At 29.9% G+C, this 25,382-nt stretch overlaps 2 protein-coding genes across 2 annotated transcripts; both read left to right on the plus strand.

Moving 5' to 3' along the window:
• Positions 1–12,152: 12,152 nt before the first annotated feature.
• Positions 12,153–17,900, plus strand: LOC105649668 (protein LIGHT-DEPENDENT SHORT HYPOCOTYLS 10). The gene is made up of 2 exons (XM_012236384.4): positions 12,153–12,889; positions 17,547–17,900. Exon 1 carries the CDS (start codon positions 12,305–12,307, stop codon positions 12,851–12,853), a length of 549 nt encoding a protein of 182 aa, XP_012091774.1. The 5' UTR covers positions 12,153–12,304; the 3' UTR covers positions 12,854–12,889; positions 17,547–17,900.
• A 2,344-nt stretch (positions 17,901–20,244) lies between these two features.
• LOC105649669 (trihelix transcription factor ENAP1) lies at positions 20,245–21,750 on the plus strand. Its single transcript, XM_020685570.3, has one exon. The coding sequence runs from the start codon at positions 20,662–20,664 to the stop codon at positions 21,529–21,531; it is 870 nt and encodes a 289-aa protein (XP_020541229.2). The 5' UTR covers positions 20,245–20,661; the 3' UTR covers positions 21,532–21,750.
• The last annotated feature ends 3,632 nt before the right edge of the window (positions 21,751–25,382 follow it).

Below are 25,382 nucleotides of genomic sequence, written 5' to 3' on the forward strand. Positions count from 1 at the left end.
TAATTCATAAATGATGATGCTAATTGCTCTTGCTAATCCAGATTACTTACCATTTTGATATAGCTCTTAATTAACTAATGCGCTTATTTTCAGTAATCCATTCCATATTTGTGGATATGTTAGGGTTTGATTCACGTATTAATTAAAATATAGTCATAAATAATCAATGGACCGTTCAATTAATAAGTAGAGTTTGAACTAATACCAATATAAGCTTAAAAACACGTATTCAATTTTTGAAAAACAAATGTATTTAACAGACCAGCCAAAACTCTTCACACTCTAAAACTTAAATGGGAGAATTACAAATAAAATAATCAGAGTGGTCAACGTCTTTCAAAAAAAAAAAAAAAAAAATCATCTTGGTTAAACGAACCCATTAAACAATTATCGCCCTTAACCAAAAGGCACGTTGTCGTGGTACTTACTTCAATAGGAAACTAAGCTTTTTTTTTTTTTTTTTTTTTTTTTTTTTTAAAGGAGGAAACTAAGCTTGGAGTGATATGCTATAATTAATAAATAATATATGGTAACATCATATTATTATTTTAAAAAATAATAGTCACAAAGTTTAATTTTTGAATTACAATTGAGCATCAAAATTAAAATAATCCGTGTTTTCCTGAATTTATATAATTTTTTTTAATGTGACTTTAAAAAGATATATATTATAATCTTGATTTACAAATATAAAATTTTATTATTTCGAAGTCTTTTTATAAAATTGATCAAGGATTTCCTTATTATTTTTATTATTATTATTATTATTCTAAAATAACAATTAAATTAAAATATAAAACCAATGTTTAAATAAAGGAAGGTTTAACTAACCCAATTTGGCAGATGCAATGAGTTGACCTAAAACGATGACCTACTTCGACAGAAGGCAATAAGTCATTGTCAATCGTCAACAGAAACTTGGAATCACTATATAGTAAGTTGTTGTCATTTATTTTCAAAAGTCGAAACAAAAACAACCTAAGATGGTTTACTTCGTATACAAATAATTTATTTGTAGAATTAAATTAATTTAAATTTCTTTTTTGAGTGTTATAAAATAACCAAGCCAGAACTTTAATAATTAATCAATAATAGAATAACAATAAGTTGAGCAAGTTTCTGTCACTTGTCAGTCACTGGAGTTGACTCGTGGGTTTATGTGAGATTTGGTGAAGCTTTGACTTAGATTAGCCGTCCAGATTAGAATCTTAGTTAGCTTTCACTCTACCTCAGGACCAAGGGTTTAGCATAAGTTTCAATTATCTTAAAAAAAAAAAAAAAAAATTAAGTGAGCATTATTGAGTTGCGATATATAGTTATGTGTATTTTTTAAAGATTTCATTAGGATTTGCACATTAAATTTTAATAATGAATCCAGTAGAGTGGATCCAAGCCCCTATATGATAATAGAAAATACCTAATTTGTTAGGCATTAATTAACTAATTGTCTTATTTGGTTTTATTATAAGCAGTTGTTGGGATTGGGGATTTGGAGATCTTTGGTTGATGCACAAAAAACAGGACTTGGACCAACAATGAATTAGTAATTTTTTTTTTTTATTCTATTTCCGACTAAGTTAATTAATAATCAATTTGATGGAAACTTTAGAACCAAAAAAACTCATTTTTGAGGTGACTTTTAATCATTTGATGTTAATGGGCACCAAAATAAATTATTTTTAGGTCAATTTTTGAGAAAAAAAAATTGAATTATGGGAATAAATTTTGGGGTAATAGCATGACAGACCAATTATATTATCGAATGAAAATACAAAAAAAAAAAAAAAAAAAAATGGTGCCATTATGCATTCTGTACGTCTGCTTTTTCATTATTGAAAGGCTAATCAGTAATTAGTTTCTCACACCACTAGTAAAATAATACTATATGGCAAACCTACTACATGATTAGATCCAAACTCTAAAATTTTTTATATTTATAATTATGCATCTCTTTATTCCCAATTAGCAGGCCAGACCTCCCTAAAGTTATATCATTATCAGTTGAAAAACTTAGCAGCTATATAATTAATAATGAATCTTAAGATAAATTGGTTCAATATTTTTCTCTTTTGAGTGAAATCGAGAATTACATTTTTATGGATAAAATAAATATTCTTACGTTAAGAACATTTAATTTATCTATTAATGGATAAATTCATCGTAAAATAAGTAAATACTCGTTGAAAGCCCTTTACTCGTTTATTAAAAAAGCAGGGAAAGTTATATACAACCTTTTCATTTCAATTTTACGAGGCAAAAAAGGAAATAAAAAGCAAGGTAAGTTAAGATATGATAATAATAATGTAGGAGCGGGGACAAAACTTCAATGGTGACAGATGAAGAACAGGAGGAAGGCTCCCATAACGAAAATAACAAACCGTCTTAAAAATAAATAAAAAAGAAGGATATGAGTAGATAATAAACGTACCCCACTCCTTGTATCTGGACTGCTAAGGAGGGCTGGGAAGCATTATTTGTTTTTTTTTTTTTTTTTTTGAAAATATTATTATTATTATTATTATTATCAATAAGAAAGTAGGGTAAGCCTTAGCTGATGCCTCCTCACTCACAAACATTGATATCTCAAGTACCCTGTGCGTGCTAGTTTCATCCCAAATCCAATTACATCATTTATTCAAAGCCCACTGCATTTATCATTCATGTGTCTTACATGTATAGAGCGGTATATATGCATTTTTATTTTGAATAATAATTTCCTAAAAATGTATATTATAAATAATAAAGTCCTTTGAATATTGCTGTTCATGTAGAGAGAGCAAACCTTTCAAAATTGACGGACTAACCTCGTTGCCTCTTACTTTAATGGGCCTGGCCTTGTATAGTCAAGAACAAAGTCTCTTCCTCCCTTCCATTTCACATGGTCCGTTAGCCTGGCCCATTTTCAAATTTGGCTTGGGACCATCTCGGATTTGGGTTATTGGGCCAAGCACCGATCACAACAAGAGACAATACTCTGAGTCTGAGGCTCGGGCCTCTTGCTCCTCTTTTCGTTTTCCTGTCTGTCTATTTTGTTCTTTATGTGATTTGTATACTTCTCTTTTCTTAGACACTTCATGGGGAGAATAATGTGCTGAAGGTTGCTTTTTTTTTTCTTTTTTCTTTTTTCATATCATATCATACAGTAAAATAATATGATTCCTAATATTAGCCCAAATGGTAGTGAATCTCTGACTTTAAAATATTTTTGAAATAAAAGTATAATTAAAATTTGTGGTCTTGAGGAAAAAAAAATAAAAAAAAAATAATATAATAGATATTCAACTGAACATTCATTTCAAATGACTATTTATCAAAATAAGAAATAGTCCGTACACTAGGAAAGAAAATTAAGAAAAACTACCACATATTTCAACTCCATTGGACGGAAATGACCGTCCAATCTTCTTAGGAAAAAAATATATTTAATCAAATCCCACGCGATAAAAATAAAAATATTAATAGTGTTAATTAAAGTGATAAGCAAATCAAATCTATAAAATTTTTGAGAAGTACAATTTATTGAAATGGTAAAAATCTTTACACTTTCCGTCTAAAAGAGATCATACATCCTGATTGTAAAAAAAAAAAAACAAAAAAAAAGATCGGTGATGGAGTTTGCATGTGTTAAGAATTGATTTCCCCCCACTTGGCCTCATGCATTAATAGCTAACACATTAACAACCCTATGTAGTAGTCTAAATTGAATGTGCACGAATCATGATATTGATAGTGTAAACTGACTTTCTTTGGAAAAAAGAAAGAAAAGACAATTGATAAAAGAGAAAAGAGTGAGTGACTGATACACTTTAACTTCTCCATCCAATGTTTCTAAAGAAAAAACAATTCTGAATATATATATATATATATATATATATATATATATATATATGTATTAAATTGCAAAGAAAATTTCAAACTCAAATTTGACTAAATTAAATTTGATTTGTGCGTACTAGTGGCCTATCTATATAATCTCATTTGATAGATAGGGAAACCTAAAATTAATCACAATACTCCAAAGAATTTCACATGCTATCAACTGTGATTACATTAAGAATTATGCTTGATTAGATTGCCAAATTACAATCCCTTTGTGTGTGTATATATAGATGTGATCCCAATTTATTCAAACATCACATGCATAAACAGTTTTGATGGTACAATTACAACTGGCATAATTTAGGATTAGGAAGCAATATGGAGTGATTTGTTTGTTTTAGACTCGCTATTGGATATTTATAGATCCGTGATTGTAAAATAGTGACAAACATGCAAACTACGTGTGGTCTAGTTAGTTTTCTCACTTATATAAGGAGTGAGAAATCTCGAGTTTGTCTCATCTTTTTGGCAAGACTAGAAGAGAGTTACATCTTATTATGTACCCCGCAATGTAATTAATTATTAGCATTAAACATAATAAATCATGGGTGAGATTTAGATTTTCAAAATATGCACAATTTTTGTAATTTTGTTGAATTTTTTTTATAAAATTAAAATTAAAATATTGAAAGGCAATTGGAGGAGAGAGTGGGGGCCATTTCACGTGAAATGGATGTTCTTGCCGTTAGGGAAAGTATTGCAAAAAAGAGAATAGCATTCATGGAAATGTCTACTATAATTGTTGATCACTATCACTATCTTCTAGTATGTAGATGATAAAAGCAATTGAGTTTCAGTGCATCACTATAATATACCTTCTCTTTACTTTTTCATTGAATGACTAAACGCTGCAAATTGCGTTTCAACCTTGGCCCTGTTCAGATTAATTGCATTTGAACCTTCTACATTAATAACATAAATAAAATTCATAACAAATTAAATGTTTAAATCCAATCCATCATAAAATTATTTTCATAATATTTGGTTGTTAACAAAAAAAAGTCTTGAGTTCAAGCTCATCTCATTTACCGATCTCAAGCAAAGTTTTTTCTCGACATAAATATTGCAGCAACATTCGGTTCATTTATAATTCTATTTCTTTATAACGATGATATTATTATAATAGGACCTTTAATTAATTAACATTATTATTTGTATCAAACATATGCACCGAACCAATTCAATCCAGAGATGAATCGAAATAATAAAAATGGAGCACTGCTTTCAATAAAAAGGAAAAGAAATTGAGCTCAGCTACCAATAAAAGGGAGGAAATCGAAATGGAGGGGCTAAGGCTAAAATGGAATGACTCTACTCTAATAAAGTTGGGCAAAACACGAAAACATCATCCATTTATATTATGATTTCATGACATCATTAAATTTGGAAAAAATGAAAAATATATGTATAATGTAAATTTAAAAAAAAAAAAAAAAAAAAGATATGTTAAAGCCTAAATTATTGTTTGGTACGACATAGACATAATATAAAGAAGAAAATGGTAGGACCTGTTCTCTTGCCTAATTATGGCATATACATGGCTAAGGGCAGAGGGGAAAAAAGGAAGCTGTGCAGAAATAGGAGCAAAAGTTTTAACTTTTGGAAGTAAAGGAGCACTCTTAGTCTTAGGAATTAGGGATTGTCTATTGATTCGGGAGACAGATTATGCTTCAAAAAAGCAAATGACAATAACATTTTACCTTCTCATTTACTATCTTTATTTTCATCCGATTTGAGACGATTTTGAATAATCATATAATTAATTGGGTTTAGATATAATGATTTTTGCAAAGATGTAGTTTTCACATATTATAATTTTTTTTATACAACACGGACGTAAAAAAATTATAGATTGTGTTAATTCGTTTGATGGGGGATAATGTGGTGTGACGTTAAAAGTTATTCCATTTATAATCTCGAGTTAAAAAAATTTCTGCTTTCGCTAATTAAATTACACCTTGGCATCATTTTTTACATACTTACTGCAATTGAAATGAGTCTTGATTATTGCATTATGAAAAACTGAAACTTTTAGGTCAACAAATCAATGATCAAATTTCAAATTCTCGCCGAATGATTTCATACTTGAATTTTAGCTATTAATAAGATAAGAGGGTTGTGAATGATGTTTTTTATGACCCACTAAAAGCTAAACAGATCGAAAAATTATTATATTTCATATAATATAGATAATACTTTCTTTAAATTCAAATCTAAGACATGTCATTTTTTATATTCTTACAAAAAATGAAAAAATTAATTGAATTAAACCCAATTTGCAATACATTTTGTGTAATACTTTTCATTTGTACCTAACAAAATAAAATAAGATATTATAGAATTACTCAATTATAAGTCTATGACTATGACCTATCAAACCAAGCATTGGATGCAACTCTTCCATTTTAAAAACCATGGTATATAGAAAAAAAAAAATTTTTGAAAAGAGGACTAAAATTTGACAAAAAAAAAAAAAAAAAGCTACAATATTAATGGTTGATTATTGGCACTAAAAAGGAAATAAGAAAAAAAAAAAGTGATGTGATTGTCTTGGTATTGCATGGAAAACACGAGGGCCCACAACCCACGTGTGGTGATGGAATTTATCACGAATCGTATATGGAATTGTCCCCCACAAGATCTTCACAGTATATTTTTTTTCCTTGCTATGCCTATGTATAATTATGTGCTTCTCTATCGTTCAAAATGGTTGGTCACTTGGTGGGGGTGGAGTGTAGGCTGCATCCTCGTCGATCTTTAATAAATCATATGTCCACCGCGCCAATCTATTAATAATCAAAATTAATAAATTAGTAATTTAGGTTCTAATATTATATTTTAAAAAAAATACATATAGTTGTTAATAATCGATAGAAGTGACCTGTTAAAACATTTAAGAAATATCGATATGGCTATTGTGAAAAATGATCAGATGTCATTTCTAATTTCTTACACGACTATTTATAATACATATCAAATTATAATTGATAATGTACATTTATGGTGAAGATCTTAGCTATGAATGTTGAGTGAAGGTCTTGGCAATTGATGATTTTTAATGACTCTCTCGACTAAACATTACTTTTATTTAAACGAATACAATTGTTACTCGATTTTGATTAGTTGCTCGATTTTGATTAATTGCTTAGTTCTGATTAGTTGCTTGATTCTTACGTTGCTCAATCCTTAAGCTTGCTCGGTATAAATTAATAATCTGTTTCTATTAAAAACATTGTATATTATATATATAATTTTATTAGACATAATTAATGTGTCAACAATAAAAAAAAAAAGTGCAAAATATGATCAATGATAAATAAGAAACATTTTCATATACTCTATTCGTTCTATACCTATATGTTTATTTTTATTTTTATAAATTTTAAAAAATTAATATAATTGAAATATTTAACTTTACTTACACTTTTCATATTATACCCTCGTACTAATATTAGATGTTTCCAATAAAAAATTAAATAGAAAAAACTATTGATAATAAGGAATGTATTAGAGAATTAGGAAATTAATTATAATTTTAAATAGAAAAGTGATGATTTTGGATAAACGAAAAAAGGAAAGCAAATCCATCTTTGTAAGACGAAAGGAAATCAATTCATTTGTTCATTTTTATTCCATCTATCATTTTTTATTTATTGATTTTTAGAAATTTTCTTCAGAATTATGTATGGTTTTCGAAATATTAAAAATATGAGATCAATATGGCTTAAGAGGAGGTGAGATGAAGTGCAACTTTCCGAGAAGTGAATAAAATGCTTGTTTTTAGTTTATATTATCAGTTCTACTTCATGAAAAGTAGATCATCAAACTTCTTTTACACAAGAGAAGAGAAATTGTACTTCCTTAGTTAAATACAATGAATTCACCGATTTATCATATTATTTAAGTCCACTCAAATTTATATTATAGGTATAATCATAATTTGTAATTTGAGAGCAATTTACTTTCCAGGAAGTTGATTTACATACTAAACACATATATATTATACTTCTGAAAAATAATTTTCTTAAAAGCGTACTTCTTGAAAAATAATCAGCCATTTTGAACTAAATAAATCCTAAGTTGAAAGGCTATAATTAATGGACACTACAATCAACTAACTGAACAGTCTGCCCTTTAATTACCCCAACAGCTAACCGAAACCAAACGTCATATACATTACAATATTTATAATAGGTCAATGTTCATGAATGCCTATTGGCTGCTATATCTCCCATACAATAAAATAAACATTGAGGTCAATTTCATCTTCATTAATAATATTAATCTAGAAATTTAAAATTTTTTTTATTTGCGAAGATTTATTAAATACACTGAATGAGAATTGAGTAATAGTACGAGTTAAATTCCTTCACGATGTGTCACAGCTGCCTATGAGAGCATATTTTAGTCAAGTCTTTGTAATATACATTTTCAAGGAAATTAATTTCATTATATATATATATTTAAGATGATTGGAAGAAAAAAATTAATTTTGAAGCATATCAATGGATTATTATTCATATAAAAAATATTGAATATGTATTTATTTTGGTGAATAAATACATCTAATATGAAAGGATTTTATTAAACTTGAGAATCTCTTTTTTTAATAAAAAAAATATAAATAAATAAAATTTCTTGTTTGGGCTGAAATTACTATTATTATTTTTGATTTTACAAGACTTTAGGAATGTTGACGGGCCAAGGAAAGTATAAAAAAGGATTTGAATGAGAAAGAATAGAAGGACAAGGACAAAGCGATGAATTGAAAGGTTAAAAAAGGCAGATGAAATCCGACAACGAGTACATCTCTATATATTTGAGCAGCTTTAATTAGTTGGAATTTTACTATTTTATTCTAACTAATTACATTTTTTTTTATTGGTATATTTCAATTTTGTAAATTTAGGTATACATTGTAATCAAAGAGAAGGATCTGAATTTATCTCCGTCAAAATTTCAGCAGAAGCCAAAATTAAATATTTAAATATTAGGAAACATTACCTAAGACAGTTGTCACTATCTTCTGAAATTACAGCAAAAATTAGAATTCTATGATGTAATTATATCCTATTCATTAAATTTTGTAAAAGAAGGATCGGTGTAGGATACCTTATAAATAAGGGGAAGTATACCTTCCGAGAAGGTAAGTTTCTATTCTCTACTAGGCGCATAGTAAATGCCCACACATTCTTTCTAGCACAGTGACTTCACTTCACCATCAAAAGATTAGTCCAAGTCTGAAATTAACTATCTATTTGTTTTTTTTTTTTTTTTTTGAAAAATAACTATCTATTTGTTATAAATGAATTCAAAGTGTGAAATTTATTCATAAATAAATTAACATAAATGAATTTTCACGTGTGAAATAAAATAAAAATTAAAAATCATTTACTTTTATTTTATAAAATACTTTTGATATAATAATTTCAAAAGGATAAAAAATGAATAATTTGATCATAAAATTTTAGATTATTTAAATTTGTTAAATTCATTTGGAATGGTAAAATTTAGTTTAATAATTATATTCAAATCTGTAAAATTGAATTTGTAGAAAATTTTGAGATTGAAGAATGGGAGATACCAATCTGTATTTATTATCAGGTCGTATATGCACTTACCACTGATTATGTTTTGGTTTGTTGAATTCATATCTTCATTTTTTAAATATCAAATATGAAAATTTAAATTTAAAAATAAATTTTATAAAATTTTGTGGAATGCATTTATTCTAAACTATGGGTTAAAATATATTCTTAAAATGAAATTATCAATTTTATATAAATGTAAGAATAAAGTAAATGTGATTTTCTAAAAAAAAAAAAAAAGAATTAAGGTAAATTAATGTGTTGGAATGCATTAATTTGAAGTAAGATATTGTCATAAACAGTAATCTAACATCAAGAAATAACTCTAAGAAATTGGATAATATATATATATATATTCAACTAAGACAATGCCATTGTCAGCAATAGTAATGAAAACAATTTTTAATAGCCAACATCAACTTTATGATTGAAATGAATGCTTAAATAAGAGACAAGCAAAGCATAAATTTTGCTTTGGGTGAAATAAAACAAAAGGTCTTCTTCAAAAAGCAAACTCTACCCAATTCCTTCAATTTTAAAATTGGTATCCTATCATATTTATATATGTATTCACATTATTGTGGCTTTCAAAAGTCAAGTTTTTTGCTTCCAACTTCCAAACACAACATATTATATACATGCAATCAACTTCATCATGCTTAGCACATAGCATGAGTGAAATCTACTCTACCCATGGTAATAAAATTTTTCACTCTTCTCCCCAAAATTAACTCATTTACCTGAAACTATACACATATATAGGGAAAAAAAAAAAAAAAATCAAATTATTTCATTAAAGCACCCAACCTGCAAAGTACAATGAAATGATTTTTATTCTCTTCGACCAAAAGGATAAATTTTATTATTTCCTTTATGCCTCAGGAAACTTTGCATTTGGCATCCGATTAGTTAGAGTAAGTGATTTTTATTTATTATTTATTTATTGTATATTATTCATTGTTCTGTGGTGAGTGATATTTATGTGCAATTTAATTTATTCTGATAAGGCAATAGCATTATAGCAAACAAGTGGTACTAGAAAAGGCAATGTGTCCTCCAAAAAACACATTATGATTCATGAGGGCCATCTACTCAGACTCGGACCCATCTCTCAAAGATGTCTCGCAAATTTGTATCAGTCTTTCTTTTCAGTGTCTTGTATTTTCAGTCTTTGGTTATAATTTTGTACAATCACTATAAAGGAAATATTCTTTTCTTTTTTTACTACCCAAATATGGTAATTTTTCTAAATAAAAATGATAGAAAAAAAAGCCATTCATAAATAAGGGGTCTTGGATTAATTTCATCTCCCACTTCATCACTACCATTTTTATTAAATTAGTAATTAATTAATTATTATTATTATTTATATCCACTTTATGTGTACCTAAGTTTCTCCAGTTTAAAATAATCCTCCCCACTATAATTTGACTGCAATTTTCTGCTATTAATATTTATTAATTTATATGGGTCTGGTTCTTTAGGGCTAAAAGAAGATCACAACTCACAAGCATACAGTGTCAGGAGCGTTTAGTTAATTCAAATTATGATTTCAAGTGATATTTTGGACCCCATATATATATTATCTAATGTCTCTCATTTCTTTTTTAGACCTATAAAAATACCCTTTTCAATTCAAATTAAAATTTTTATTGCAAAAACAAGTATTGAATTTTTACTAAAAGAAAATGATAAATGATGATCTTTCTTCCACTGAATATATTATCAGGTGCATATTAGTCATTTATATATATACATGTATGTATATGTATAAAGATGCAGTAAGAAATCTGATAAAGATATTACCCTAAGAAAAAAAAAAAATTCTGACAAAGAAAAGAGCTGAAAATTTCAAAACATGATTCATAAGGTATCTCTTATGGTCCCTGGTGTTTTATGCCTACTAGGTAAATTATGGAAAAAAAAAAAGGGTAAAAAAAAATATATATAAGAAAGAAAGGACAGCAACTAAGAAAAATATTACCCATCAAAGTGATAAAAACAAATAAATAAGGAAAACAGGTAAACATCAGCTGTTGCACTAAAAAACCATACTGTATTATTGGCCATTATTACTTTATCCCTTAGTGCTGATGAATATATTATGGGTTGCAATAATTTTTTTTTACGCTAAAACCTTAAAGAATCAAATAATATATATATTAATATTAATATCTTCTTCTAGAATCTGATTTAATTAATTAATCACTTCACATATATTAGTCAAATTACTGTAACTGAGTTCAAAATTTGTGAAGCTAAATTAATTTTATCGGAACGTCGATTGTGATTTTATTGGTACTAATAGACATTGCTCGAATTATTAATGTCGATTGTGATAGAATGATTAGGACTCATCTTTAATCAAAGGTTTCACAATTTCGAGTATTGAATAATCGAATTAGAAATGAATCAGTAACTCCATCTTATTACTAGTTGCACCGACTACTACTGAGTACTCAAGTTCAGATAATGCAATTATCATAATTGAAAGAAAAATGATGGTAACGATTGTATTGATGATGGCATATAGATCAATTATAAATCATAAATATATATATTTATTTATGGTGCAAAATAGCGTCAATGGAGGAAAGAAATAAAATTTGGAGGAAGAAAAAGAGGAACAAAAGCACCTTCATGGGACCCATAACATGTCTCCTGATAGACCCATAGATGTGATTTTCATCTTTCTCCCCACTGCACTACACTATTCTTCTTTCACATTTGCTCTCTCTCTCTCTCTCTCTCTCTAGCCTCTACCTTTTTATTTTTTTTTCCCCCATTTCTTGCTTAAAATACCCAAGAATTTCTCTGCAACCAAAAAAGAATTAATCATGTCAGGTGACAAACCTAAAGATTCTGCTGAAGGGTCTTCGCGATCCAGCGGTGATCATCATCATCAGCAGCAGCAACTTCCTCAACCGGCACCGTTGAGCCGGTACGAGTCGCAGAAACGGCGAGACTGGAACACTTTTGGACAATACTTGAAAAACCAGAGACCGCCAGTTTCACTTTCGCAGTGTAACTGTAACCATGTTCTTGATTTTCTTAGGTATCTTGATCAGTTTGGGAAAACTAAGGTTCATTTACACGGATGTGTGTTTTTTGGACAACCAGACCCTCCTGCTCCTTGCACTTGCCCTCTAAGGCAAGCTTGGGGTAGCCTTGATGCCCTAATCGGACGGCTTCGAGCTGCTTACGAAGAGCATGGAGGATCACCTGAGACTAATCCTTTTGGAAATGGTGCTATTCGGGTTTATTTACGCGAAGTAAGAGAGTGTCAAGCTAAAGCTAGAGGAATTCCCTATAAGAAGAAAAAGAAGAAGAAGAATCAAATCAAGCCTAGAGAGGATGCTAAGCCCTCCATGCCACAGCCAGCTTAATATATTACTTGATCCCTTGGCTTTTGCAGTTAAATGGTAATATTCTCTTCTATAATTACATTCATATACGCTCATCTCTACTTATAGTATCAGTAGTTCCATAATTATTTGATTTGCATTGAAAATTTTCTAATTGAGATATAAAGATGGAATGCACAGGTTTATATATATATATGTGTGTGTGTGTGTGTGTATATATATATATATATATATATATATATATATATACATACTAGTACTAGTAAGCTTATAACTAAATTAATTCTTGAAAATGGGATAAAAACACAGCATTTTATAATTATCAGAAATTAAATAACTTCAAATAGATCAGTTAATTACGATTCAATTTAATGAAATCAAGAATATGATGATCAAAACCTATAGGTTTGTGTTGAGGTTTCTATTCTTTGAGTTACAAAACCCTAAACCCATATCCCAAAACCCTAATTTCATAATCACTATAGCGACTATATATGTGAAAAACTGTGGTTTGATAGTTTACCATAAATATAGCTTTTACCCTCGATTGAATGAGATTGCTATAATTGGAGTAAAGAGAATTTGCAGTCTCTCTCTTTCTCTTTCCATTTCTAATATTTATTTATTTTTCCTCTGTCTCTCTCTGAATCATGGAAAAACACTGTTTAAAATGGGTTTGGATATTAAATATATTCACTCGTTTACTTTTCCCTTGTTTTTGGCTCTTTTTTTGATTCTCTGCGATTTTTGTGCTCCCCATGAATGACCATGTGATATGTCATACGTTGCATGTGATTTCATATACCTATTGACGTCTGCTTAATTTCTATTCTGTAAGTTGCACTACCATATATACATATATACTCATCATTTACATTCTTGGGTGCCTATCAATTATATATTAGTTTCTTCAATATGATGGCACAATAATCTTAATGATGTACTTTATATTTAAAAAATGTTAAATTATTATCATTGTTATACCAACCTCATTATTATAAGCTCAATCATTTTACTTCTTGGCCTATTTTGCTAATATGAAATTATTAAGTTTGGCGGTTCTTCTTCCCGCGATAGAATTAGAAATTAATTAACTCTTTTTTTCAGGAAAAAAAAAAAAAAGTGTCTGCTTGGGATAGATATATTTAGTTTAATATTTTCAAGTACTCAAACAAATCTGTTGTTGTTTGTTTGTTGCATAGAGTTGAATCATCATCACCACAATGTTTAATTTCAAGTTCCTACGAAAAAGAAAATGGAGGAAGGGATCTTTTTTATTTAATTGGTAGCTAGAGAGTTTTTTATATAACACAAGCATTTCTATCTACTTCTTAAACAAATGACAAAAAGATTTGGTTGGTTGCAGAATATATATATAGATAGGAGCTAAAAATGCCACGCAAACCTAGCTTGTTGAGGTGATTAATTCTAGATGGACAAGGTATTTAGGTGTGGATATTCATATCAATCTGACTTACCCTTAATCCTTAGCTATATATACTAATTGGTGCGCATCTCTTATAATAAAGAAAAATAAAAACAACTCTTGCATTTAATTTACTAATTTACATTTCATTTTATTAGAATTATAAAATTATTTGCAGCCGTAAATTTTATATTTATGCTGGCATACATTTTTATAATTTAGAGTTAAACGATCTATGTTTGTATGATTGAATTGAAAAGTACAATAATAAATTAGAAGGAAAACGATGGTAAGTTCCTTAATTATGTAGCTTATACAAAAAAAAAAAAAAAATCTATTACGTACATTAATACATCTTGATGGAAACTAATTAATTAGCTAATTAAATATCAAATCTTCGACAAAAGTTCAGCTTTAAATGCTAGGAGGATAAATTTGCTTTTATATAATCACATCCATTACCTTTTTGGATAAGCGGTTTATGGCTAGTACTAAAGGTGGGTGTGTTAATTAGGAGATGGTTTGTATTTTGATCGTCCCCATTACATGTACACATTCTTTTTAATTGCTCAATAACAATATTTTTTTACTTCATGGCATTAGATAATACAGCATTTGAACTAATTTTTAGAAATTAAAGCAGAGTTTATAAAAAATAACACTCACGTAATGTTTAACCTTTTAACATTAGCTTTTATCATTTTATGAAAAAATATTCAAACAGCTAACAATTAAACGCTATTAAAACAATTAACAGCTACTAAAATAGCTATTTTACTTAACAAACCCTTAAAAGGAGTAAAGGAATTTGAACACTGAATAATGTTTGTATACATGTTTATTAGTGCACATTCATAATTTTTTAAAAAGTACCTATTTGATCACTTGTATTAAGAGATCAAGAGGCAAGAACTGCATGCACTGAGCTATTAACGTAGCTTAAGGGCTGAAAGAGTGTCCAGCATATATATATATATATATATATATATATATATCACAGGGACATTAATTAAGGGATGTTTTGAAGTTTTCTTGTAGTTAGTTACAGATCCTAATTAAAAACCTACAAAAATCATGGTTTAAACCATAATGTGTAACTTGAATTTTAAAATAATATCAATAACGAACATAAAAACATTGCTTGCAGATCTGGTCTGTCTCCAATATGTTTGTTTTGTGAGCTGTCTTCAATAAACCGTTCACATTATATGTATATTCTTGGCCTTCGACAAGGTAAAGTTAGCTAGTACATATATTGTCGACATTGGAAGTTGAAGTTTCATTAATTTACATATGTCGGTGTATGTTTCAGTTTAGAGGTTGAAGATGCGTTAATTCATTGCTGTAGCCCATAGGAATTCCTTTTGAAATTGCTTTTTCTACAATTTTTTTTTTTTTTTTTTGATAAGCCATAGCAAATAATAGTAGTAAGAGAGAAAACAGGAGCAAACAAGAAGCTCCAAACATCTTGTTTGGTACTTAGCTCAATGTTCACACCTTTAAGTAAATATCTGAATTCTTCTTAACGAAACTTTCTTGAATAAATACTCGTTTTAGGCAATCTTATCTTAATTAAGAACATATGTTATGTCATAACAACTTACAAATTGTTTTCAAAAAAAAGAAAATTCAAGAAGAGCACTTGTGAATTATATAATGTAGGTTTATGTGAACCATCTAGCTAGCCTCAGTTTCAGCATATGACTGTGCAAGCATTTCTAAACTATAGCTAGCCTCTCTTTTTAAGTTGCAGTGGATAAGGTAATTAAGGCTGAAAACACTGATGACATTTAATATTATTATTTGAGAATAAAAAAAGGTAATCAACTATTTAATGTCTGAGCTTTGGTTAAAATTACTATCACATCCTTACTATTCAGCAAAACTATTTATACCTCCCTGAGGTTTTGCTTCGGTAATATGGTATTAAATGTAAATAACCAAATAGTGAAATACTACAAACTATTTAACAGTAAAGATAACACTTTTTAGAATGAAGGATTAAATAATTTATAGGCTTAAACCTTAGAAATAAAATGTTGATGTGATGGTAATTTCACTCAGAACTCATGAACTAAATAGTTAATTACCCTAAAAAATATTATATTTTATTTCTTTTGATAAGAAAGAAAAGTTTTCAGTAAGAATATGCAGAATTTAGAACGGGATAGACAGGCCATCAAAACATAATACGCTGCATAATATGAATCTGTTACCTCTTCTGTAGCACAAGAATTAATGAAAATCGCTAATGCTAATCTTTGAGTGAGAATCTCGGACTTTAAATGCATCATTAATGCTAATCTTTGACCGAGCATTATATATTTTGAAATGATTAAGTAACTCTGGTTCGATTCTCTTAATAATTTCTCTAACAGGTATGTTCTTATTGGTGATCAAAAGGTTATAATATGATATCTTCTCGTCCTTGAAACTGTGATTAGTTGTTCTTAAAGCGCACACTTAAATAATGTGGTAACTGTTGAACGTATCTTGATGAGAAAGACAGTAATCTTTTATTCTCACTTTCTTCTTGAGAGATAAGGTTCAAAGAATAGAGATGGCGAAAGAGAGACTGCTTATTGTTGACACGTAGAAACCTAAAGACAGCTTGTAGATAGATTTAATTTATATCTAACAGAATATTTCTTATTCTAGATTTTGCTTATTATTTATACAATATCTCTCTTTATGATCTCTTTGGATATTTTATTATCTTTTGTTGTTTGAATTTCCCTCGTATAGTGTAGGATCCAGTGAGCTTGAACCAATCCTTCTTATTTTAGTTTTCTTTTGTTTACACATATTTCTGCACTCAATGGACAGTGAAACTCTTAACCTAACAAGTAAAGTTCATTTGAAAATGTAATCAGTAATCTTTTTTTTTTTTTTTTTTTTTTTTTTTTTTTTTTTTTTTTTATCAGCAATCAATAATCTATTTTTGCTAACCCAACTGCGTGATAGTTGAGTTGATTCATCTTTCTTTATATGTTTGAATACGTTAAGATCAAAAGTTGAAATTTTTTGGTTGATGGATATAGAAAAATAATACAGATAAAGAATTAACGCTACTGCCCACTGTTTCTTCGAAGTCCGTACTAGGGTTATGCATAAGATATATGCTGGTCCTTGTACTGGTTTGCTTTGCTTATTCTATATTATATATAAAACGCACTGAATGTTCACCAGCTAGGCTATACTTTAATTGGATTCTTTTTGCCTGCTCTCTTTCATATTTTTTAATTAGAAAAATTAGTTAACTGTTTGTTTGGGTTGTGAATTCTGCAGGATCAGACACAGAATAGGTCAGTCGAATGGGAAGGTCATTGAAAAGGCAAAAATGTTCGATATTTCGATTTGTCTCGTACTTATATATAGGTGGGTATTAGCTAGCTAAGTTCTCCTTTTGCAGATATAATTATATATATATATATATATATATATGAAATAGTACGTACTCCTACAGCTACATTCTGAAATAATCTTGTGGTACCTTCATGTTGGTCTAAACGACTTGTAGTCCACTAGGAATTTACCATGCACTTTGTAATGCCCTCATAATTACCTATTAGACTCAGTGTTAGAATCTCAAAGCAAAGCATGCGATATCCATTCACGCAGAGAAGAGTGTTTTCTCGTTTATACGCTGAAAATGGCATAAGCCTTCTGCAACATTATCACCTTTGATATATATATATATATATATATATATTAGATGGCCTAATTAAGTAATTAAATTTTATATTTTACGGTCTAATTAAGTAATTAATTTTGGTATTTTAACCCTTACGAGGCTTTCTATATAACCTTGGAACTGTACTACGTACGTCTTCCTTTTGTTATTCCGGTCCCAGGTATAAAAGACCAAAAGTGAGATTTTTTGCTGTCTAGTTGTAAATATTACAAAACAGTTCTATCAAATTATGTATTCCAAGAACAATTAAGATAATGCTTTTCTAAAACAACAATACAAGATATATAAACCATTAACCACATTAGAAATGTGAACATGATAATATATTTAAAAGCTAAAATGTGATGTCACTTTACAATTAAAACAGAATTTGATAGTTCTATTGTTATCCGATCGAAAAGATGAAGTAAAATCTTTGTATGATGATCTTATAGAATTATTATTATTAATAATGTACATAATAAATATGGGTATAAGAAATTTTAAATAAATTTAGATATGGGTATAAGAAATTCTAAAAAATATAAATATTAAAATTTGAATTTGAAGAGTGCTGTACTTCCATTCCGAAGTAAGAAGAGTGAATGAATTTAAAAGGATAGAAATGTGATTGTATAAAGGCAAATGGATAAGTGAGAATTGGAGGCCCATCTGAGACGGCGATGTAGAAAATGAATCCAAAACGAAGTACAAAAGAGTTGTTGAACTGTGGAGAGGCCCAATAAAAGGCAACCTCCAACTCCAACACCAAGAAGCTCTAACACTAACAGGACAAACATAAATCGGAAGCTTTTATTATTATTCGCCGTTCCGTTGTGAGTTGTGATCGACCCATATATTCACATATTCCAAGTTGACTGCCAGAAACCAATTGCAAAACAGCGAGCGCATAAACCAGCCGTCAGTTAAGCCGCCATAACCATCCGGCTCTGGCTCACGCGTCTCTCGCAGCCGGCGTGCAGATGCTGTTCACAACGTCAACACCCCGCAACATCGACGCGACGCCCCGCCTTATTCCCTTTTTGCCCCCTTCAACTAACACAGCGTCTGGATTGGAGATAAAAACAAAGAAGTAAGAAACAGGGGGAATCAGGAAGAGATAATAAAGAGGAAAGGAAAATTAAACAAAAAAGACTTTTATTTTTTCTTTATTGTTGAAGAAAAATAAAATTATTCTTTTTTTATTAGTCATTTTTATAGTTTTCCCTATTTTTCGTCTAATTTAGTGAGAAAATTTTAGAATGAAATTAATATTTTTTTCTTGTTTATTTTTTTTTAATTATGTTTGGATGAATGGAAATGAAATCCATGTGATCTGAATTATGAAATATGAAATCAATGTTACAAAATAAAATCAAACGATTTCTATTTTTTCTAAAACTCGGGTTGCAAATGAATTTAATTATTCTAAGCTTGCTCAGGATTTTGTAAAAAAAAAAAAAAAACTAGTTCCATGAGCTTATTCGAATTTGAACTTGATTTTCAAAATTCGCCTTGCTTGAATCAATTTATTTATACTTCTATTTAAAATGATGTAAAATTTTTTATAAATCAAATAAAAAAATTGATAAATTTATACAAATATAAATATTAAAGAGAGAGAAATTATGGATTATTTGATAGTAACAGAAAATATGAAATTAATTTTTCTTCTGCCGCATTGAAGAGATAAATTTGATATAATTAGGGGTATTGATCCTTAAATGAAAAATGGCAATAAAAAGATAAAAGATAATTAATAGTAAAAATATAATTATAGAGAATCACCTAGACTCATAAGTTATTTATACTAATGAAAATTTATTATTTCCGATTTCTAGAGCGGCATGCTTTACACACGACCTAAATAAGAGAATTCAGATTTATTGGTTTTATTTTTTCCTGTCATGAAGAAGTTTTTTTTTTTTTTTTGATCTGTCGTGAAAGAAGTTTGATATAAATATGAAGTGTTTTATTTGTAAATTTAATTAGAAATTATCTAGTGCATTTAATACTTATTTGGTTAGTGCATATACGCATAATTACGTGGGATTTATTCGACAAATTAATTATAAAAATAAAAATTTTAAAATTATTTAGTGATAGTAGCTTGTTTAATTTTTATCGAAGTTTTTGTGATGTTTTTTAATTTAATTTCTAGTAAAAAAATAATCTTTTTGGACTGATGACACACACACACATATATATATATATATATATATATATATTGAGAAGGATAACTTCCACCTACAACAAAAAAAAAAAAAAAATAAATAAAAGTTAGAAATTTGATATTTGATAATCGTAATAAAAGAATGGACGATGCGATGAAATATCAAGGTAGTGAGACGGTTACTCGCTGCTAAATTATGGCAAGTACCAAACGGAGACGTAATTTGGCAGCTAGGCCGTTTGAGGTAGCCAAGCCATCCCCGATGACGCAACAAAGCCAGCAGCCCAGCCCCTGCCCTTCTATTCCATCTTTTACTACACGCGCTTTTTCACGTCCCGGCGACCCATCTCTTTTAATTTCCCCTAATCTTGCGCCCCATGAGTCCGGCGCGTCACCTTCGCCGCACCGACCCCGTTTCCTTGTTTTTTTTCTTGGTCAGATCCCTCTTTACTCTTTAGCCTTATCTCTCACATCAAAATCACAAAAACCGAGAATAACCTAACGCACCACCAACAAAACGATCGCCACCACCGCCATCAAGAAGGATTAGAAACTCCATGGGTGATCTAACGGACTCCGTCACGCCGTCCACCACACCTCACTCACGACCCTTGCCTATTCGTGAGGACTGCTGGAGCGAGGAGGCAACCTCTACTCTTGTTGAAGTTTGGGGAAAACGTTATTTGGAGCTCAATCGAGGCAATCTACGTCAAAAGGACTGGCAGGAAGTCGCCGATGCCGTTAACGCCAAACATGGCCATACGAAGAAAACGCACCGTACCGATGTCCAGTGTAAAAATCGGATCGACACGATTAAGAAGAAGTATAAGATCGAGAAGGCCAGGGTTACGTCTTCTAATGGAACGCTGACATCGTCATGGCCGTTTTTTGAAAGCTTAGATGCGCTGATCGGATCTAATTTCAGCGCTAAAAAACAAGCTTCTCCGTCTTTATCACCATCTCCTCCGGTGGCTCTTCCGTTGACTTCTTATCGGAGGACTCCTAATCAGGTTTCGGTTCCCGTTTCTGTTCCAGTGATGTCGCTGCCGCAGAAGAGGCCATTGGATGATGGCTATTTCAGGAGGAACTACTCGGCGATGGCTGCCGCTGCGGCAGCAGCGGCGGAGTCAGAAAGTGAAGAAGAGGAAGAGGAGGAGAGGGAAAGAGAGAGAGAAAGGGAAAGTGAGGAAGATGAGGAAGGAGAGGGTATAAGGAGATTGGCTAGAGCTATAGAGAGATTTGGAGAGGTGTATGAGAGGGTGGAGAGCGAGAAGTTGAGGCAGATGTTGGATTTGGAGAAGCAGAGGATGAAATTTGCCAAAGATTTGGAAATGGAAAGGATGCGGATTTTCACCGAGACGCAGATTCAGCTTGAGAAGATAAAGAAAGGCAAGCGATCTGGGTCCAATGGTGAGAGAGATTATTAAAATTGACTCTCTAATTTGCTTTGATCCTTTACTTTTATGTAAATCTCTGTTGTAAGCTTAGGGCTTGATTTCATGATTTAATATTATTGTGGATTATGTGCACCAATGCTAATATCATCAGAAGGGTTTCAAACCTGGTATGAATAGAACAATACAACTGAACTATTCCTTGAAAATTCAGAAGTTAAGATCAATGAAAATTTGTGCTGAAGTTAAATACTTTCCTATTATCTGATATTGAATTCCTATATACTGGAATAGAGGCTAAAAAATGTAGCTAGTTTTTTTAAAGATTTAGCTTTGTTTTATGTTCTTCAAAGGGCAAAAGTAGTTTCTTTTTTTTTTTTTTTTTAAATAGGTAACAATATAAATAATAGTGTCATGCCAAACATGTATGGATACATCTGTAAATGTAGGGATACTATATTCCTGATTTATGCATTTAGTGCTGCATAATTTTAAAATGATCCAAGATCCCAATAGCATTCAGCCTCTCTCTTGTTTCTGCTGGACATTTAATCAGATAAGATTTACATTCTTGGTTTCTTTTTCCTCCATACACAGAATTTCAGTGCTTTATGTTGTGGTAATATTCATTGCAGGCTGATTCATGATTTTATATATGTTGCATTTCCTTTGTATTGTCCTATTGATTGATGCCTACTGTCCTTTTAGGGAGTATCTCCCATCATTTTAATTGTAAGGCTACCTTTGCTAAGCTACATCAGCTGAGATTTACAATATTTATTCCAGAGTATAGTTTTGTGGAATCTTTATTATTTTTTTATTTAAGCAAAACCTGATATATTATTCTCATTTTTTTAACAGTGGAGATGCATAGCCAAACAATTTTAATTACTCAAGTGCTATACTTTCCTCGTGATTTTCCTGTAACTGTTTTAGTTTTGTTTGTTCGCTGATGACTCTACACAGATTGTCCTGGATTGCACTATCTGGCTATCTTATGTCTTGTTTTTTAAGGTGGGAATATTTTACATGTCAATTAATTTCATGAATGGATTGGGTTCCACAGGTAATTAGTGTGCCCTGTATTACACATCAGTCTCCTTGTAAATAATCTTGTCATGCCAAATTTGTGTGAACATTCTGCGGTTAATACATGGGAATAAAACCACTTTGTAACGATAGAGCTAAAGTCTAAATTTCGTATAAGATGCTAATGCTTCATCTGAATCTATTGTCACACGGTGCCTTTGATGCAACCAATATGAGTGCATTCCAGTGATGGTGAAAATGGCATTAGGCTGTTGACATTTAATTGCCTTAAGATATTTATAGATGAGTTGTCATTAGGAATCATTAAGCAACTTTTTGTGTATGTCATTATGAAAATATTTTCGAATGCTTAAATCACTGGCTTTCCCACTTTAACAATATTCAAGTCCTTGTATATTCTTTTATTTCTTCAGCTTTGTTAATGACATCCCTGTTACCATTTCTTACCCCTGGCTCAACATAAAAAAGTTGTTTTGGGTGTCAATGCTGATTAGAGTGCTGTCTTTGTATGTATGAAACAAAGGACATTTTTGGATATTTATATTGTGGATTTTGAGTTCTTTTGATGAAAATTAGTATATGTTCATAAGGTTAGATGTTATGTTGGTATTGGGATATTGATTTTTATATACAAATTTCTCTTACAGTGTAAAGTGAATTTGTTATGTGAAATAATTTTTGATAGAGACAGTAAATTTGTAACAGTGACATAGGAGAATGATTATTTGTAACGCTAACAATTCAAATTTGAGATTGTAATGCTTGTAAAAGCATAGGAGGCTGTAGAAATATCATTCTAATTTAACATTTGAAGTTCTCCATTTGTTTCTCTCTTTTTTTGTCTTAGCAAAGATTTTATATGTGGAGTTGAATTAATTTGCATTGCTCTCTATCTCATCAGCTATTCCTCTTTGATGATGGCACGAGCTTATAAGAGTCGCAGGTTAGCAGGAGTGCCCAATAAGATTGGGCTGTTGATTGATTTATTGTAAATCATCTGTTAGTGTAGTTTCGTTCAATTATCAGAACTACACTTCTGAAAGCTTTAGATTTAGGCAATTGTGTAAACTTATAGTTTCAAGCTTCAAATTTCTTCACGAGTTTGCTTCTATTATGCATTTGAGGGCGTTGTGATTTATTTGCAGAAACCATATGGATTAGATGTCCAACCTTAAACAGGGGTTGAGGTTGGAGTTTTCTCGAACTCCTCTACTTCTTGTGAAGGAGAACAAACCCTCTGTTGCTGCATTTTATATGGCAAGTTCTGAATGAAAACATTCTCTGACTTTTGTTATTTGCTATACTCAATAGATTTCACGCACATTATTTATGGTTCAGAAGAAGAGAAAAACTTGATCGGACCTCTTTCAGTTTCGACCTTGAAATGTAAAGAAGGTACAGTTAACCCCAATCTGCCACAGATAAAAGGCTGGGAAAGGCAAAACTGATGGAACCATTTTTGGCTCACATCAAGGGAAAAAAAAAGTGCGACAATTTAAAGGTACATTTCCAACGACATAGATCATCATATAAAGCAAAGAGCCCCATATCCTAAAAAGGAAGAAAGAAAGAGAAATATATATAAAAATAAGATCATATGCAAAAATAAATAACATATTAAATGTTTTAAAGAAATCATATATATATATATATATATATATATATATATATATATATATATATATATATATATATATATATATATATAAAAGAAAAGAAAAGAAAAGAAAGTGGAAGATAACGAGTCTTAACCATTTGTGAATGGGTGCAAATAAAAAGCAGGAGGCGCCGCTTGAATTATTGCATTTTGTTCTAGGATTATGCACCGCAAAATGAATAATATATATTTTTTTTCTCTAAACATTTTGGCCAATCAGAGCATGGGTCTATTTGAATAAGAAAATTTTGTTAATTGTTTAGTGTATAAAGTTTAATTTTTTTTTTTTAAAAAAAAAAAATGTTTGATTTGGTTGTTCCTACTATATATGCATGAAACATGCAAAATTATTCGAATCATTTTTGTATGTTATCTGTTTGGACCTAGCTCTTCTTAGAATATGGGTTTTTAAGCATCTCCATAATATCTTTCATTTCATTTTTTTTTTTTTTTTTAAAAATTTTTAGCATTGGGAAATGAATATTTTTATGTTGGTGAGAATTTATGTTAATTTTATTGGATTTTTAGTTAATAAAATATGTAAGTATTTGTTTCCATGGAATTGGTGCATCCTCCCATCTTTGTCGGCAAATAATCCATTAACGAAAGAATACAAAACAGTTGTTAAGACTGCCTAAAAATGGTTTCCGACATTAGCCCTAATTCTCTTCAAGTTTGAATTAGAAATCCTGATTAAATTCTCCAACTTAAAGTAATCAATTATTAGATGCAAAATTTTCTTTCTTAATCCAAAAATTCAAATTATTTCATCAAAAATTGAACCCTTAACTGTTGAACTGCTACAGATGATGAAGTATACAGTTTAAACAGATTCTATGCTACTCTGACAAGCAATGGACATAATTTTTTGGATTAGATTGCATTCCAAATTGATATATCAAAAGCTGTGTGAACTTTTGATATGCCAGAGCAGAGAAAATGGTGGGACTAACAAAATATATTTTGGTATGATCAATTTTTGCTGTCATGGCCATAATAAGCAATCCAGCCAATAAAAATGTCAAAATCTACTGTAAAAATAGCTTTAACAGATGCTGCTTGGCAATGGCATCCTCTAATCATCATCATCATCTCTAAGAGAACAAAATACTTAAAGACATGCCCACTTGTTAGTGCAAGCTAGATACAAGTGCATTATTAATTATTCTATGGTGGA

Source organism: Jatropha curcas, chromosome 11, assembly GCF_041381405.1.
Source record: "Jatropha curcas cultivar XTBG-Jc1 chromosome 11, XTBG_Jcur_1.0, whole genome shotgun sequence".
In the NCBI taxonomy this organism is placed as follows: domain Eukaryota; kingdom Viridiplantae; phylum Streptophyta; class Magnoliopsida; order Malpighiales; family Euphorbiaceae; genus Jatropha; species Jatropha curcas.

Coding starts and splice junctions, on each gene's coding strand:
- LOC105649668 (XM_012236384.4), top strand. CDS start 12,305: ATGTCAGGTGACAAACCTAAAGATTCTGCTGAAGGGTCTTCGCGATCC.
- LOC105649669 (XM_020685570.3), top strand. CDS start 20,662: ATGGGTGATCTAACGGACTCCGTCACGCCGTCCACCACACCTCACTCA.